This window comes from Mytilus californianus, unplaced genomic scaffold, assembly GCF_021869535.1.
Source record: "Mytilus californianus isolate M0D057914Y unplaced genomic scaffold, xbMytCali1.0.p SCAF_1, whole genome shotgun sequence".
In the NCBI taxonomy this organism is placed as follows: domain Eukaryota; kingdom Metazoa; phylum Mollusca; class Bivalvia; order Mytilida; family Mytilidae; genus Mytilus; species Mytilus californianus.
Genome location: NW_026262581.1, coordinates 33,944,511 through 33,963,912, shown reverse-complemented (window position 1 = coordinate 33,963,912; position 19,402 = coordinate 33,944,511). Strand labels below are relative to the sequence as shown.

At 31.0% G+C, this 19,402-nt stretch overlaps 1 protein-coding gene across 1 annotated transcript; it reads left to right on the top strand.

The window, feature by feature from the left end:
• Positions 1-625: 625 nt before the first annotated feature.
• On the top strand, positions 626-14,263 carry LOC127719377 (N-alpha-acetyltransferase 11-like). Its single transcript, XM_052225483.1, has 7 exons — positions 626-790; positions 2,599-2,697; positions 6,766-6,824; positions 7,269-7,317; positions 10,171-10,331; positions 12,728-12,812; positions 13,596-14,263. The coding sequence occupies exons 1-7, from the start codon at positions 770-772 to the stop codon at positions 13,701-13,703; spliced, it is 582 nt and encodes a 193-aa protein (XP_052081443.1). The 5' UTR covers positions 626-769; the 3' UTR covers positions 13,704-14,263.
• The last annotated feature ends 5,139 nt before the right edge of the window (positions 14,264-19,402 follow it).

Sequence of the window (19,402 nt, the reverse complement as noted above, 5' to 3'; positions counted from 1 at the left end):
TAGTGAAAGAACATAGAAGGAGCAATGTAAGTTAATTTTTAGTATTTCTAAATAAGTATAATAGTTTGAATTAATATAAGTACTGCTTTTCCTCTTGCTACTTGTAATAAGCCAATGGCTGCAGTACAAGTGACATAAACGTGTTGAAGGCGGTCACTACAAAGCAGAAGTAGAAGTAGAAGCCTTTGATATATATACATTCAGACTGATTTTTTACCATACTGTTATTTAAACTGGGAGCAATAGTTATAAGTTTCAGCATAGATATAATAGCCTATCGATGGTTACACTTGTATGCAAATTTGTCCGCCATTTCTTAAAATCACAAACGTTCCCGTAAAATCTGACATCACAATTTAAAAAAATTGACGTCATAATTAAAAAGTGATTGTTGCTTGACGTCAGAAGGTTATTGGGAGACAGATATATATAGGGTCATTCGGAGACAAAATTCTGCCAAATACCAAAAGGGTAAATACGTTGGCGAGGAAGGGAGTTGAAATAATGTTAAATTGATCGAAATAGAAGCTTTGTCAATTATCTATATTCAAATTGTACTTGGTGCATATGCAAACATGTGTCATATATCTTTAAAATAACACGAACAGCGCACCATAGATTACGACTATTGTATTACGACGACCGGTTAACGGCATTCGCATCCAATTTACGACAGCATGTTTTTGTGATCGCCTTCGAGAAAATACACAGATATTACAGCTATTTTAGCATTTATTCAGAGCAATTACACATTCAAGAAGAAGAAAAAATGAATATACGATGTGCAAGAGTAAGCAAGAATTTGAACGACAAATCTCGAATTAGTTTTTTTAGATTATTGATTTAGTCGAAATGATGAATAAAGTGTTTGTTTTATCCACAGGCACTAGACGTTCTGTCAATAGTAACCCTATAGAGTTATATCCCTGACTGTTCACCTAAAAAGATTATTTTTAATGAACACACTAAAACTCACATCAGATAAACCTGTTATTTTCCAAATTTCATTGAAAATCTATGTGTCAACCCTTGGTGTAAACTGGAAGTCTCGTTATAAAAGGACCCCACTGGAAATAAGTTTTACTAACTTTTGTGGGTCATCCTAAGATATTAGGCTACAGTGTAAAATCTAGTCAAGTTAAATTTTTTTTAATCTAGTCTAATCATATTATCAAAATATCATGAACATTTTTCATAATTTTATTTTTTATTTCTTAATTTAAAATTTTTAGTAAACATGTATATCATTTTAGTGTCTATAAACTATGTCTAGTGCTGTATCTGTGTCTTTGTAATATTTTGTATATGTCAAATTCATGCCTTTTTATCTTGAATAAATATATATATATATAATCGCGTTAAAAATTCCCAAAACTGGCCAGGGTCCTTTTTCCCGAATTACCCAGAAAAACCCTGTCAGCTTATGCATGTTATGTGTTTCCCCCATTTAAGATTTGATGAAATAGTGCATCCCAGGTATTTAGCTGATGTTACATGTTCAAGGTTATGGCCATGTGATGTGTAATTGTACTTAGATAGAGTTCGCTTCTTGGAGATGGTGAGTACATTACATTTGTCAGGATGGAACTTCATAAGCCATGTTGTTTCCCATACAGCGAGTTGGTCAATGTCCTTTTGTAAGTTTGTAGCATCTGCATTGGATGAGATTGTGACATAAGCATTAGTTTCATCATCAAACAGTCATACAGTTGATTGCCTGGGGCATGTCGTTTATATAAAACAAAAAAAGGTTAGGTCCCAGGACGGATCCTTGTGGTACGTTGGACTCTGCAGGTATGGAAGTTGATGTTTCACCCTCCACTACTTCTGACTGTGTTCTATCACTAAGGAAGTTGTTAATCCACTCATTTGTTTTACCGGTTATCTCATAATGCTTCAGTTTGTGGATGAAGAGGCTATGACTAACTTTACCTAATGTCTTGGAAAAGTCCATTATGAGACAATCTGTTTGTTTTCCTTGATCTAAGTTGCTAGTTACATCATCAATAAATTCAATTAGTTGAGATTCACATGATAATCTCCTTTGAAACCCATGTTAAAGTGGATACATGATGTTGTGTGTATCAGCATGACACATTATATGGCTAGTTATAATATGCTCCATTAGTTACCATGATATGAAGGTGAGAGAGACTAGCCTATAATTTATCGGATCGTATTTCTCCCCTTTGTGTACACTGGACTGATGTTTGCTGATTCCCAAATACTTGGCACTTTGCTTGTATGATATGAGCAGCGGAATATTGTTGTCAGGATTGGTGCTATATCATGTATATGTAATGCAAGTTCCTTCAAGACTCGTGGTGTTATATTATCTGGCCCAGCTGCCTTGTTTGGATTTAGGTTTTTTAGTAGTTTGTACACACCATTGATTGAAAGATGTAGTCAAAATTTGTTTTGGCCTCACTAGCCACCATTATGTTAAACTTATAGAAATTATATTCAATTGCTTGTAACTGCATACACCCTATTGCATTATAATCCAAAAGGTTCCTCTTGATTACTGTTGTAAAGACCTGAGGGATATCAAGTAATTGTTCACTAAACATGCTAAATAGTTTCTTGTCTTTTTTTCAGCCGGAAGATTTGATGAATATGCAGCATTGTAATCTGTTATGTTTACCTGAGAATTATCAGATGAAATATTATTTTTACCATGGATTATCTTGGCCACAGGTAATTGATATGAATTGAATATCTGAAAAAAAAAGTATACATGTATAGCATTTCAAAGCTTGTCGTTGAAAGTCATTCTAAAGAGTTCCCCATGGGAACCGACAAGTAGTGCAATTGCCTGCGTAATGATACATACATGTAACTATCATGACAATTTTTTAACTCTTCCAGCTGAAGGTACAAAAAAGAACACTGAGTAGTGTATTATATATCTGATTAATTCATTACATATACAAGGAATTTCAGTAAGAAACCACTTTCTGGTGTGGAGTGATTAACTGTGCTTGCTGGTGATTTGTGGTGATAATGTTCAGATTTACAACTCTGTGATAAAGTTTCTAAGATGCAGAGAGGAATTTCAAAGAGATTTTCTAACCGTCACTAGCATTCACATTCAGCAAATCACCCCTAAAATGCTTTATGACTGAATCAAAATCATAATTAAATATATAAAAGTAGAAACTATAAATAGCAAAAATATTATTAGCCTTGCAAGATCTACAAAATTGCTTTAACATGTTTAATGACTTAAATCGTCGGTGAGGCCAAATAAAAAAATGCATCTATTTCCGCTAACCCTACCTACCCTAATTTTTAGTGCCTACCCTAGCACTTTTTATGCCATTTTGGTACAAGCACTGTTAAAAGTCTGATTCCCTAGTAGTAACCAGCTAAAAAATGTTTGTAAAATAAAATGATATTGCCTACCTACCTACCTACCCAATTTTTTTCAGCACGTTAGCGGAAACACGTGTATTTTATTTTTTGGCCTGACTCCTTAAATGAGTTTTTATCTATCATTTTAAAAACTAATAGAAAGGTAGAAACTGTAAGCATAAAAAATTATCAGCAATACATAATATTTTTTTTATACATGTAGGTGAGTAATTCAGGCTCTGAGGACCAGGAGCCTCTTACTTGCATAAAATTATAATATCCTTGATCAATTTCTCATTTTTTGTTTGTTTATCAACAACAGCATTGGATAAATTCTTGCTATAGTTTCAGAACCTGCAGTCATGAAATTACCCACATTTTCAAACGCCCGTTTACGGAACGTATTATGGTATACTTTTATCCGTCTGTCAATTGTCAAAATGTCCGACATTAACCATGTTAACTAAAAAAATAGCTTAAACCAATTTGCATGAAACTTTGGTGAATTGTTTATATCTATTGACGTGAGCTCCCTATCATTTTTAACCAGATTTTCGTAGGAATAATCGGTTATTGATTTGGGGATGTACAGCGGGCGAGCAGGCGGGCGGGCAGGTGGCTGCCAAACAGTGTCCGTTCATTAACATGAAAACGCTTTGACGAAATCTTTTCAAATTTAGATATACTGTTTCCTGTGAAAATGAAGGTTAAGTTCAATTTTCACAATTTTAGCTTTTCTCGTTGTTGATTTGTCGAACCTTTTAGTAGTTAAAAATTAATATTTATTATATGATTGCAATTGAGTTTTTTCCCTTTGAACAGAAATTGTGATTTGCAAATATCATTTTCATTAGATAATAAGCTATTTTTATTAAAGGATATATTTCATTACATTAGTCATTACATTGTCATGATTGTGTAGATAAAATTGTTGACATTGATAGATAAGTTGTAGATCTATATTAGTTTGTGACAAATGAAAGAGAAAATATTGGGAACTATTAATTATATATATAAGGTTTGATTACACTAAGTCAGTCAGGGGTACTACTTGTACAAGTAATTTTTATTTACTTGAAGAAGTAAATAATAATATACTTATATAAGTTAATTATAATGTTTGAATAATCTCCCCTTTATTTTCTCAAAAATTTACTTGTATACATGTAAGTAATTTTTTTTTACAATACCACAAAAATGCTCAAGTTTTGAGATGTAAAAACATGCCTTTAACAATTTTTCTCAGGTTAGCTCATAATTTTTTATTAGAGTTCAATGTTTCATCTCATTAATTCAACAAAGAAACTGATTGCGCAAAGATCTTAAGTATTTGCGCAAGGCCTTCAAAAATTGCCCCTTGGGGGCATGTAAATGAGCAGTCTTCTGAAGATAACAGACAAATGAGATTTTCATTGTCCATGAAATTACACTTAAATCATTAGTAAAGACATCTGCAAAGGACAGACAATTAAAAATTCTATTGGAGCAAAGAAATCCTAAGAATTCAAGAAAAGAAGATAGGATGACTTTTTTACTTGTACAAGTAAAAAAATCTGAATGTCTAAGGGACATAACTTAGCCAAAAAATAATTTACCTATACAAGTAAATAAAACACACATACCAGTATATAAGTATCCTACAAGTTTACTTATATAAGTATATAAATATTTACTTCTTCAAGTAAATAAAAAATACTTGTACAAGTAGTACCCATGACTGTAAGTTTTTTAAAATAATTTTCACCTGTAATTAGATAACAAAACATCTGGTGAATTTCTTATCATACAATTATAATTGGAGTGACAGATTTATTTGAAAATTTTCTGTTTCCTAAGTGTTTTGATGATGATAAAATCTGTAGGACAGTATAAATAAAGTATGAAATTTACTGTTCATTATTAGACATTTTGAAGATAATAATAGATAAGTCCTATATATTCTTAATAGATATTGTATTAATGATAAATGACATTTTGGATTTATTTTTTTTTCTTTTCTTTGGTAAATTGTTTGAAGAATTTGGTGGTAGGTTTGTTTGTTATTCTGTATAAACTTATTTTCTGAATGTTATATATATATTTTTTTTTGATGAAGCGAACTCCTTTAAAAACTAAGCTTAGTTCATCTATTAACAAACATATATTTAGATTTCTGATTTTGGGCCCAGTTTAAGTTGGTCCAAATCGGGGTTCAAAATTTTTGAGGTTGAAAGGGTCCTAAATTAAACTTTTGTTTAATTTCATTTGAATTCTTGGGGTTCTTTGATATGCTCAGATTCTAACAATGTACATAGATTTTGGACCATAATAGGTAAATGTCCGATTTCAAATTTTTCAGTTCTTTGTCCACATTCATTTTGTGTCACAAACCTATGCTGTGTCAAATATTCAATCACAATCCAAATTCAGAGCTGTTTTAAGCTTAAATGTCGTGATCATACTTGCTCAACTGTTCAGGGTTTGACCTCTGCAGGAAAATCTGGTTTGCTGTCACTCTGACAGCCACTTATTTATAAATTTTAGATTTTATGTTTTCGAGTTACGTAGTTTTATTCATTAAAAAGGGGGATTTTTCAGTTTATTGGACAATAACTTCAAAACACTTTCACCAATTTGCAAGAAACTTTGGTGAATTGTTTATATCTGTTGACATGAGCTCCCTTTCTATTCTTATAACTTTTGGATTTTACATTTCCGAGTTATGGGGTTTACTCATTAAAAAAAGCGGGATTTTCCAGTTGTCGGACAATAACTCAAAAATGCTTTCAGCAGTTTTCATGAAATTTTGGTGAATTGTTTATTTCTATTGACGTAAGCTCCCTTTCCATTTTTATGAATTTAAGATTTTACGTTTACAAGTTATGGGATTTTATTCATAAAAAAGGGTGATTTTCCACTTTTCGGACAATATCTTTAAAGTGCTTGAGCAATTTTCATTAAACTTTGGGGACTGGTTTATATCTATTAGGATAACCTCCATTTAGTTTTTCATAGATTTCTGATATGACATTGAGAAGTAATTGAACTTTATTCTTTGAAAACGCGAAGGGTGTATCATGCACTCATGGCGCAGCTGTTTATTAACTGTAAATTTACAATATTCCTCAAGATTTAAAAAAAACATGAGATTGATACTTCCAGAATGTAGGATCACATGTTAAAGCTGGCACCCATAGCTTCATACATAAAGCATAGAAACGAGAAATAATCAGCAACCACAATATCTACAAAAATACTGAAATGACCGGATCTTTTGGATTACTCTTGAGGAATTATGGCCATTACATTTGTAATTGGTGATCTCCAAATTTATATTGAATAAGTTGAAACTGGGAACAGCAAATTGATTTGACAGCAATACAAGATCTACAAAAATGAGAATACAAAACATATGTAAATTTTCTATTTCAGCTATCCTATGTAGCAGAAGATGAAGATGGTAAAATTGTTGGTTATGTACTAGCTAAAATGTAAGTGTTAAATGTCAGTTTGTTCAAATACATTTAAGAAATACATTAAAACAAAGCAGTACAGAATGGCCTCTATTTTATGACACCTAAATGGCTGTTTTTATATTTATGTACAATATACAAATAAGATGTGGTTCATGGATTCAATTCCAAAAACTTTAAAAATAGGAATTTGCTGATTCTCTGTCAAGCACAGAACATTTAGGAGTAGAATCAAAGACGAAGTTTAAATGATGTGTTGCATGTCCTATGGAACAAGTATGGAGTGTTACCTTGTGACCTAGCATGTTAAAAAAGTTAATCAGTGTGTCAGTCAAATAAGTAATTTTCATATTCTTGACTTGGTGAAAGCACAGAAGTTGGGATTAAGCTACATTTTAGTTTAATGAATACTGAACTCTCCAGCTAAAATCTATATTAATTTTATTTGAATTATTTTTTTAGGGAAGAGGATCCTGAAGACCAGGTACCACATGGTCACATAACATCACTGGTACGTATGAAGTAGGATAGTTGCAATGTGAACGGAAATATTTTTAGATACATTTGCACATTTACAGATCTGCAGCTGACATTTCTGCTACTTATTTCCGATTTTGTTGATGTCTTTCCAAAATAATTGTTAAATTGTTTGCTTTCAACATGTTAAATGGAACATATTAAAATGCAGGTCAATTTTGATTTTCACTATTGCTAAAGTAACTACAGTTTTGCCTCTTAATTTTCTGCAAATGGTAAACGCTGTTTCTGGATAATAACAGTCCATGGAAAAGGGTCCTCTTAATTTCCAGTTTTCAATGTTGTTTACATACCATGCAATACAGATCAAGATTGTTTCCATTGTTGTGGCAATGACCCATCAAAAAGATTCCATTACATTGTCTCAAATTGTTCAAAAAATTTGCTATTTCCAACCAGAACACATTTGAAATGTTGGGGAGCATCAATATGACCTTATAGGTTGCACTTTGTAAATACAGCTGTTTCTCAAACCACGCCTCTTTTGGGGAGATATAGAATATTCATAGATAATTAATTTTGTTTACATACTGGTTCCCAGTTATGATCTCTATGTTTCATCTCATAGAGACATAACTTGGGAATGTTACCAGTAAATATACATATGCATATTGTTTATACTGAAATCTGTGGTAATCCTACAGTCAAGGTAGGGATAGTTAAGCAATTTAGTGTTAGTTTAAACTCTTAGAAGTTCAGGGCATATAAACGTTGAAAATATGCCGCACAGCCCTATATTTTGAAAAAAATTGTAGTGCATATGAACTTTCCATTCTAGGATATGATTTTTTTCAAAACTTCATAGTAAAAGTGGTACAGTTTTAACCGTAAAAGGACTTCCTATGGGAAATTGCATTGTCAATATTTACATAGTACAACCTATATTGGGTGAAAAAAGAGAACATACAGAATTTAACCAAATTTGGTTTATCTCACAGATTTTAAAGAAATTAACTCAAATATGAAGTTTTATAAATATTTCATGAAGATTGAGAAAATCCTGGGCCTTAACTATGATGACTCAGCATAAATTGACAGTTTACAGTATGCATAGTTTACTTAAAGCCCTGAATGCAAAATAAATTCATAATATATGCATATTTGTAAGTTAAATTGTTTAGAAGTGCTTATATTTACTCTTCGCAGTCATTGAAACTCATAGATCCTTCCTGAATATTATTGATGGAGTGTTTTTGTCATGTCGATAACCCAAAAGTAAGCATTAACGCCTAAATCTGCTTTTTTGTCACCGCGGCAGAAAAAATACAAGCTAGAAATACAAAAATATCTCAACAAAACTTACAATAGTGTGTTCTATCCTGAATATGTACTAAATATTCCATATTGCTAGAAACAGCAGAATAATTTAGGAAATTTGAGGCCCCAGGGGCAAAAAACAGAGAAAATTGCCTACCCCTGGGTCATAAAACAAATAATGTAACTTGTAAATGCTATGATTTTATGATTTTAAAGGTCTTTATATAGAAAACAATAACTGTGCTTGGAAGTTATGCAAAAATCAGATGTTAGCAGTCATTTCTATAAAATTTTAAGTGAATTTATACATCAGACTGGTATCTGCATACATACAACTATTGCAAATATGGCTTTGTTTTAACACTTCTAGCTCATATATTAGCTAAATTATGTCAGATATATGGTTAGAGATGATACTGTTGTGACAAGAATTCTAAACTGACCATTTGAGGCAGAAATTATAAACTTTCATTGACAAATAGGCATACAGTAAAATGTGGACTGGCGACACAGGCAGGATTGGATACTTTATATAATCTTGAATGTTTGAATGATTGACTGCTAAACATTACATTTATAGTATTCTGAAATGCTTTCAATATATTATCAGAACAGTTTTAAACAGGTTCTAGGCATTTCATGTCAGAAAACATGCAAATAGGGTAAGCTGGCAATAATTAAAGTCTTGTATTCAAATTCTTAAAAAAAATGAAACAGGGGAGGGGGTATAAAATGTACAGTAAAAGAAAACTTAGAGTTTATGCAGTGATTTCTTTAAGGCTATAATTCTCATAAATAAGTATTAATGTGAGAAAAAGTGTTTTTAGAGAGTTTTCTATTGGAATAAATGTTTGTATAGGTTGCACTTTGTAAATACAGCTGTTTCTCAAACCACGCCTCTTTTTGGGGAGATATAGAATATTCATAGATAATTAATTTTGTTTACATACTGGTTCCCAGTTATGATCTCTATGTTTCATCTCATAGAGACATAACTTGGGAATGTTACCAGTAAATATACATATGCATATTGTTTATACTGAATTCTGTGGTAATCCTACAGTCAAAGTAGGGATAGTTAAGCAATTTAGTGTTAGTTTAAACTCTTAGAAGTTCAGGGCATATAAACGTTGAAAATATGCCGCACAGCCCTATATTTTGACCTTTGAAAAAAATTGTAGTGCATATGAACTTTCCATCCTAGAATATGATTTTTTTCAAAACTTCATAGTAAAAGTGGTACAGTTTTAACCGTAAAAGGACTTCCTATGGGAAATTGCATTGTCAATATTTACAGAAATGCAACCTATAACTTGTAATGCTTTCTGGTACGAATCAAGCAATTGTACTGTTATCAACTTGTTTGCTTATCAGTATGATCAATATGTCTTGAACAAAGAATTTTAAAGTGATAATTTTTATAAGCTTTGCAAAATACTTTATGCATTGAAATAGAATCTCATTTTTCAGTGTTGTTGGATTGAAGAAGTACCAGTTTTTATCTATGCTTAAAAATATAACAATGGTCAGAAATTAATTCAGTTTAAAAAAAAAATAATTATAATTTCAGGCAGTCAAAAGATCTCATAGACGATTAGGTTTAGCACAGAAACTAATGGACCAAGCATCTAGAGCTATGGTTGAATGTTTCGATGCACAGTATGTCTCTTTGCATGTCAGGAAGAGTAACAGAGCTGCTTTACATTTATACACCAACACACTCAAATTTTCGTAAGTATGGAATATGAATGCATCCTATAGTACAATATGGTCCCTTTGTACAGTGGATTCATTATTAAATTATTACTTGATGGAAATCAATTCGATTTCTTGGGAATAGGTCAACAAAGTACAAAATTTTTATAGGCATGTATGCAGAATTTGGAAAAACCGCAAAATCAAATATGCACAAAAATACCTTTTTTCCTTAATCCACGAAAAATTGGTATGCACGAAAATAAAAGAATCCATTGAATACAAAAATGAATAATCATGAAAACCTAAACTTGCAACATGGTCTTCAACAAATTAATTTTGTTATGCTTAAAATGTTGTGTAATTTGATTATCATCATGTTACTGGTATTCCAATATGTATTAATTTAAACATCAAGAAAGTTTCATTAAATGATTTAATTTTGTACTGTTTCTCTGTATTTTTAACTGATTATTTTTCTTGTTTCAGAATCATAAGATGTGTTTATATGCATGTAGTTTTAGTCTAAAAAAATCTACTTGATTATGACATATGTATGACCTACTGTCATCCTTATAACATAAAAAAGCACAAATTTTAGTTAGGGACTTTATTTTCATGTATTTTGTAGACAGAGGTAATGAAACCAACGAAACATTTAATCTTAAAGGAGAATGAATTTCATATACTTGAAACCATTAAAACTTATCCCCTGAAAATCTATTTTTCTTCAACAAACCACAAAACTTAACCACTAGACACAGTGTTCCCGCCTGCCCTAAATAGAAGGGCGGCCCGCCCTTGGTGCCCTTACCCCCGCCATTCTGCCCTCCAAAGCAAAAGAATGCACCCCTCTGCCTTTTCAAAAAAATAAAATTTCCAAATTTCATGCCTATCTGCGTTTCCGGTAAAATTGTTACCTGATTGGTAACACTAATTAACTGACAATGGGATTAAGTTAAATACCTAATGCCTTTGGCAGTTTTATCACCTTTGTTAATGATTGTTTACTGCTAATTAGTGGATTTAAGATAATTGAACAAATACTAGATATTTAATACAGAATTAAATGTCCACATGATGTTTACGCACAGCATGTACACCTGAAAAACTTTATTTTATTAGGCATAATATAAAAAATAAAATCTAAAACAATTTTAAAGGCATACACAGTTTTGACTAAATTGGTAAAAATGTTTTGTTTCATAATAATGAGTATGAAGTTTAAAGAAGAATCAAAGAAATTTGTACTTTGAACATAACAAGATTGCACCACTTCCTGTTTTACTTCTTGTATCTTATAATCCTCCTTTTATAGGAGCACTCAACAAATGCTTTTATTTTTAACAATGATGGAGAAAAAAAATAACTGTTTATACCTTCTGCAATATATGCAATATATTATTGCATCAATATAATATGATCATCTCTGGTCTCACCTGTTATATTTATAAAACTCCTTACTTAGGAGCACTTTGGTGTGCACTTAAAAATACTTTTTTGTAACAGTTGAAATGATAATAAATAACTTTAATAACAATATACTATATGATTGATCAAGCAATTTAAATGTAGATAATTTAATTAGATTAAACATTCAATTTTGCATGTATAACTCCATCTTTCAAAACTACTTGTTAATTTTTATAGACTGGTATAAGTTATAAAAGATTGAAATTTCTGATGATTATTTTCCTTACCAAATGTACAAGTTTGTTTAGATTAACATCAAAATGATATGCTTTGCTTCATGGTATGATAATCTGATAAAAAAATTCTTACTGGAACCAACATCAAGAACACATTAATTTCTGAATATGGTTTAAATACAACTAATGTTCTCCAGCTGAGCCTAGCAATATTCAAGGTAATTTATACACTGTCCAACAGTGCCCTTACAATCTGGGTTATTACGCTAAAGTGCCCTTTCAGACAACTAGCACCCTTCTGCCCTGAGATTCAAGCTGGAACACTGAGACAATTTAATTTCTACAATAATTCAAGACCATATCATACTTTTTAATTAAAATTGAGAATGGAAATGGGGAATTGCATGTTTATGTCAGATTTTTTATTATCATTTTATGATAACTGGCAATTAACATCAAGCAGCAGAAAAAAGAAAAGGATATTTAGGGATATATTTTTTATATACCACACATTGCTATAGATGAACATGCAAAGTTTGAAATTTAACAAATAGCAGGAAGACATGTCATTATACCTTGATACATTTTTCTGACTCTGTGGCAATTAGTCATTACTCTTCTTCCTGAATGCCACAGTTGGTGTTTAAGCAGCAGATACCAGCTTTAAAATCTTTAAATTTGCTTGACCATTAATTTAACCCACAACCTATTGCTTCTAGGAAACAATTTAGGCAGCTTTATACTCAACTTTTTAAAATTAACCATATGATGTTTATTTTTTAGGATAAGTGAGATAGAACCTAAATATTATGCTGATGGGGAGGATGCCTATGCCATGAGAAGAGTTTTAAAAGACTTTAAAGATAAGGTAAAAGTGAACAAAATATTATAAACTGTATACTCTGGATTTATTAAATTATTCATGGAATACTTATTTTTATTAAATCCACAATTCTTTGAAAAGGCAAAATATACTTTATTGGAAGATATTTCAAATTTGATGACATTTTGTATGCATTAAAATTCCTTAAACTGCATTTCAATATAAAAAAATGATAATGTAGTATTTATAATTCCAGAGATAGTCAATACAAAATTTGTGAAATATGTCAATGAATGTATAGAATTTACAATTACAAATATGCATTTGTTCACTGTAAATTGTGATTTTTTGAAAATCTTTCCACAGAATTATTTTTTAAATATTGTACATTTCTTTATAATGGTTCATATCTTGAGGAAGAAAATTAATCATTATTTAACAATTATTTAACTGCTTGGAAATATATTATCAACAAATTAAAAACCATTATGAAAAAAAGCAATGAGGACATTACTTTATTAATATGAAAGCTACTAACATGAATTCCCATGAAAACAGAGTTAGAGACAAAATCACTACCTTTAGCCCATTAGGGCTATTCCATTAAAATGTATGTGGGAGGGTAGGAAGGGAAGTTTATTATTGAATGTGGGTCATGGTCTTTTTTCAGTATGCGTCTATTACCATTATGCAAAATTATCTAAAAAATGGTTCTTGATTGTAGGGATATTTTGAAAGTCCCTTCCTACCCTCCTACATACATTTTAATGGAATAGCCCTTACCACATTTCATATTTAATTTCAATTCTGATATTTTTTATTTTTCAGTCAACCAAAGATACATCTTCTGTAAAAGCAATAAAAGATACCCCTGGTAAAAAAGAGAAATCAAAAGAGAAGACAGACACCACAAATAAAGAGACTAAAGAATCATAAATAAGCCGGTTTTAGTAATTTTTACAAACATTATCTCAGCAGTGTATTAATTTGTTGATTTTCATCTTCAACCAACTAATGATTTCCAGTTTCAATATTCTTGAAAAGAGTTCTTCTCTATTCCTTTAATTTTTTGATAAATTTGTCTAAATGACAAAAGACTGTAATGAAAATCGTATAAACAATATTTGTTGTGGCCTGATATTTCTCATGACTTTTTTTTACTTCAGATTATTTATGGATTTCAGGACTGCCTTTATTTATACATTCTTAACAATTTGTATTTGCTAAGTTGTGTAAAAGTGGATTTGTTTATTTTGGTTGAAATATTGAGTTTCTGCTTGATTTAAAAGCTTATTAAACACAGTAGTCTGAATCTTGAAATGTCAAGAAGTCAATGAACAAATATATATATTTTATTGTTTGGGATAGTTTATAATCGTAAATTGCCAGGAATTTAAAACTTAATGAACCTCCAGTTCTAAAAGTTTGCTTTTCTTATAAATGTATGTATGTTTTACATGTATTTCATAAAAAAATTATAAAAGATTTTGTTGTTTTTCCCTTTATATTTGAATGCCTCAAAGTCTATAAATATACTGCAGAAAACTTACAACATCCATACTTGTTCTAAATAACCATTTTGGAATTACAACTTTTTCATTCAGTCAATTTTAGTTGTATGTATAAATCTTGCGATTGTTCTGCAAGAAACAGGAAAAAGAAAACTATGATACACGATTCCATAAATAGAACTCAGTCAATTGAAATAGGACAAATTTTTTGCAAGGAAGCTTGATTTAGGGCCTCACCTTAGATCTTCTTGAGTTACATAGAAAAAGTTTTTTTTCAACTCTCATTGTTTATACTGGGGTAAAGATTGCATTGTGTGGCTGGCTTGATTGCTATCAATTTTCCAGACTTAGACATTTTTGGAGCCCTTTATAGCTTGCTGTTCGGTGTGAGCCAAGGCTCTGTGTTGAAGGCCATACTTTGACCTATAATGGTTTACTTTTACAAATTGTGACTTGGATGGAGAGTTGTCTCATTGGCACTCATACCACATCATCTTATATCTATTTATCACTTCCTTTGAGATGAAAAGAAACCCAAAGTGCACAACATTCTATACATCCTATCCATGAACATTTCAAGAAATTTATCTAGCAATATATACTCAGATATACAAGTGACAAAATTATGTATGTGTGTGTGTATAACCATAGTTGTCAAGAAAATTACATAAATTCTGCATGGTGTCTGTTCCAAAAATATAAATGAAAAAATTATCATAGTTAACATAATATTTAAAACTGGAGTTATCTGCCTTTGTCCATAATTGAAGTTGAACCAGTCAAATACTCACTGAATAAACTGTGATTAAGGATCATACAAAACAGAAGAAAAATAAGAATCTTAACTCATACATGACCTGTGAGTTATATGATTTATGGGTTCCATTTTACCTTGATAGACTTATTTATAATGGTTATTGTTATACTGCTGTTGTTGCGTAGAACTATCAATTCTTTTTTACAGATAAAGACACTGAATTCTTTGTTATATGGTAATTACATACAAAGATTTAAATTGGGAAATTCACAAGATAATGTTTATCTGTATTGGTGATAAAATGATTTTAATCAGATTTGGTCATAATTTTTCTTTCATATTTCTGCTTATTTTATTTGGAGATGTCTCTTCATTTGAAAACTTGCTCATTATTGAGTCCTGTGGGTTTTCCTTGCTGACTTTTATTGTGTTTTCTTTCCTGTTGAAAAAATATGTGATCAATCAAACTATCAAAATATAATTACATTATATTATGGAAAATTTTAATATGATACAGAGGCCAATAAAAACAAACATTACTATAACAGAAAGAAAAAAAGATGAATAAACTAATAACTGTCAACAAAGACCAGTGTACACAAGGTCCCTTTCATAATCAAGTATTGTTGCACTAACAATATATTTCTCAAAAATTAATTTTATTTCAATGCACATTCAACTTTTGCAATGCTGTTTCCAACCTTGTGCACAGCTATAAAATAAAATGAATGGAAATCAAGCATGCTAATCATAATATGTGATAAGCCAAATTCTGTTGTGCTCATTTATGACACAGACCTGCCAAGTTTTTCGGATTCCCTGAAAAATTCCTACCAAGTTCTTCCTTTAACAGCAGCCAAGAATCAGTCAAATCTAGTTACAAACTTGACTGTCAAAATTTTTACGCTATTGTGGAAATTATTTGTATCATGAATGTGACTAGCTGGGAGTGTGAGCTGTAACACAAAGAGTAAACTTGCCCTTTTGATAACCATGTGCCAAGAACCCATAAATGGCTTAAGTGTTGATGCATGTTCTCTTTTATTTAGAAGTCCATATTGACATCCATGAAACACCATCAACCATTGATCTCAACATCTTGAAAATTAATGATCATCAACCATTTAGACCAAACCTGTGAGATCTTTCCTTATAGTTGTTGCCCTAAATGCAGAATTTTACCTTATTTACTTTTGCCTTTTTTCTTGAAAACTAAAATAGATAGGTAGAAACTAATAACAGCATAAGTGATCAGCAAGACAAGATGCACAAATATAGCAACATGGCTAAAAATCTTCAGTCAACTCCTTTAAGGAGGTTAAATTGTCCTTTACTGAGAATTTTTAGTTTTTTTGCCCATTATCTTTAAAACTATAATAAATAACGAGAAGCTTTGAATAGCAAACTCATTTTGCCTAGTATCTTGAAAACTATAAATAGAGAAACATTAGGTAGCAAAAAAGATTAGCAATTACAGATCTGTAAGATGCTGACCAAAATTGTCACTCAATATAGGAGAGAAACTCACAAAAAAAAAATCACCATAAAAAAAGAAGAGAATTTTAGTCATGAATTACATTTTAGTCTATATATAATGTTGGAAAGTGGCCATTGATGAAGTTGCACATAGATCAAGTTTAGTGAAACACAGGTTTTGTAGAGTCTTCGCAAGAGAGACGAAAGATACCAAAGGGGCATTCAAACTCATACGTTGACAATAAATTGACAACTAAAAAAACACAACATAGAAAACTGAAGACTGAGCAACAAGAACCCCACCAAAAAGTAGGGGTGATCTCAGGTGCTCTGGAAGGGTTAGCAGATCCTGCTCCACATGTGGCACTTTAATTTGACAACATTATGAACATCCAATGTTGTCTTGAGTAATCATAGTGAAGCTTGTAAATAGCCAATAAAGCCTATATTTTTCATCATTTTGGGATATATAGTACCATTCTTCAGACTCTATCTTTTTGACGACATCTCCCTGCTATTTTTCTGTATCTCCTCTTAATAATAATAAGTATATTTAGTTGCCAGTGTTTTTTATCATCATGTTCTTTTTGTTGTTTTTGTCGAGCGTGCGACTTCTGTCACAGAAAGCTTGACATAGGGATTGTGATCTGGCGGAAGCAGCGTTAACTAACTACTTAAAAGCTTAATATTTCATGCTTCATACTTTGTATATAGATGTCTTATGTTAAGAAGTTTCCGTCTGTCATATGTCCTTTGTCTTTGACCTCATTTTCATGGTTCAGTGACTACTTGAAAAAAAAATTGAGATATTTTGTAATGTTAATTTCTCTCTTATTGTGAGGAATATGATAACTATATTTGGTATGTGCGTACCTTGCATGGTCCTCATGCCTGTCAGGCAGTTTTCACTTGACCTGGACCTACTTCATGGATCAGTGAACAAGGTTAAGTTTTCATGGTAAAGTCCATATCTCAGATACTATACGCAATAGGTCCTCTATATTTGGTGTATGGAATGATTGTAAGGTGTACATGTCCAACTGACAGGTGTCATCTGACCTTGACCTCATTTTCATGGTTCAGTGGTTAAAGTTATGTTTTCCTGGTTAAGTTTGTTTTTTAGATACTATATTTAATACATCAACTATATTTGTTCCATGAAATAATTGTAAAGTGGACATGTCTGTCTGGCAGGGTTCATCTGACCTTGACATCATATTCATGGTTTATTGGTCCATATAAAGTTTTCATGGTTTGGTCTGTTTCTTGTATACTATAAGCAATAGGTCAGCTGTATTCAATGCATGGAATGATTGTAAGGTATACATGCATTTCTGGCTTGGTTTATCTGACCTTGAACTCATTTTCTTGGATCATGTTAAGTCGATGTGATACTTAAAGTAAAACTTTTTATTTAGGGCTATCAACATAAAATCAATGGTAGTAAAGCAGGCGAGACATTTCAGCATGTGCACTCTTGTCTTTAGGTTTTATATACTTATGCTGTTAGAAATTCCATTAAAGCGACAATATTAGATGGTTAGAGACTAAAAGCTGTTGTCAGAAACAATGATTAATTCAATGAAAAATGCCAAAAGCAAAATTAACAAATATGCATGTGCTGTGCTAAGTACACACACCCTTCCCTAGATTTTCCATCAAACATGATGGAATTTTGTGATGGAAAAAATGAGACGGGTCTAAATCACTCACCTGCTGATACGGCACCTGCTGATTTTGCACCATTAACCTGCCAATTTTGCCCCTATGTAGAACAACTAAAGTTGCTTCCCTTTGTACATTAACCGATTTTAAATTGAAAATTAATGTCATGTTACTTTATTAATTAAGTTAAGATAAATAACAGCTAGAAATTAATCATGTAAAATCGCAGGAAAGTATAATTTAAATGGTTTGTATAATTTTGAATACACTGTTGAACATTTTGCCTTTTTTTATAGTTCAAAATAAGAATACATCAACGATTTGTAAGTCGTACTATACAAATCCTTGAATACATATATTAATTTGGAAAACAATAATTTATTAATCTTGCAAAGTTAAAAAAAAATAGTGAAATGAAATTATTTAAACTTATACATGTAGCAGAAAAATAACTTATATGACTGTTAGGTTATTTTTTTTCTTAAAATATTATTGTTTGGACACCACTAATAGAGGTTAAGCATACAATTAATATAATTTCACAATGATTTTATGATTAATGCAAAACGATATATTTCAGTAATTTACCAGGGGTAAAAAGGGGGAGGTAGTCATTTTGAAATTTGACTACATTTATGATGATCATGATTATCATGATACATGTAGGGTATCCTTATACTTTCCATGTAATCATGGTGTAAATGTATTTTCTAATTTGTATAAACACATACAATTTTATTACTTATTTTAATCACATATATTTTGATAGAGGTACCTACGGAAGCGTATACCGGTCAAGCGTTATTAGTAATTTCGATGTAAACTTGTGTTATTTTACGATAATTAATGCCTTAAAAGATGAAAATATAGGAATATTATATAACAAATATGTCGTTCTTAATTATAGTGTTGCTTTAGTTTTCTTTTGGTGTTACTTTATAATATTAAACAAATTTAATTAAACTGTTGATATTATTATAATTGTTAACTTGTGTTATTTTATGAGAATTAATGCTTTATAAGATGATAATATTGGACTATTATAAAACGATTATGCCATTATTAATTGTAATGTTGCTTTAGTTTTCATTGGGTATTACTTATAATATTAAAAACAATTTAATCGGGGACGTAGCTACCTTGTTAATGAAGTGGAATCACAAACTGAAGAGCGAGGGATATGGGGGCTGCCTAAGGCCCCCCGTTGAATGTCCTGGTAGGGGGCA

Bases quoted from the DNA above. Each gene is read 5' to 3' on its own strand.
- LOC127719377 (XM_052225483.1), top strand. From the start codon at position 770: ATGAATATACGATGTGCAAGA. The intron at 791-2,598 runs GTAAGCAAGAAT...TCTTTTTTTCAG, and splicing joins TGAATATACGATGTGCAAGA to CCGGAAGATTTGATGAATAT. The intron at 12,813-13,595 runs GTAAAAGTGAAC...TTTATTTTTCAG, and splicing joins TAAAAGACTTTAAAGATAAG to TCAACCAAAGATACATCTTC.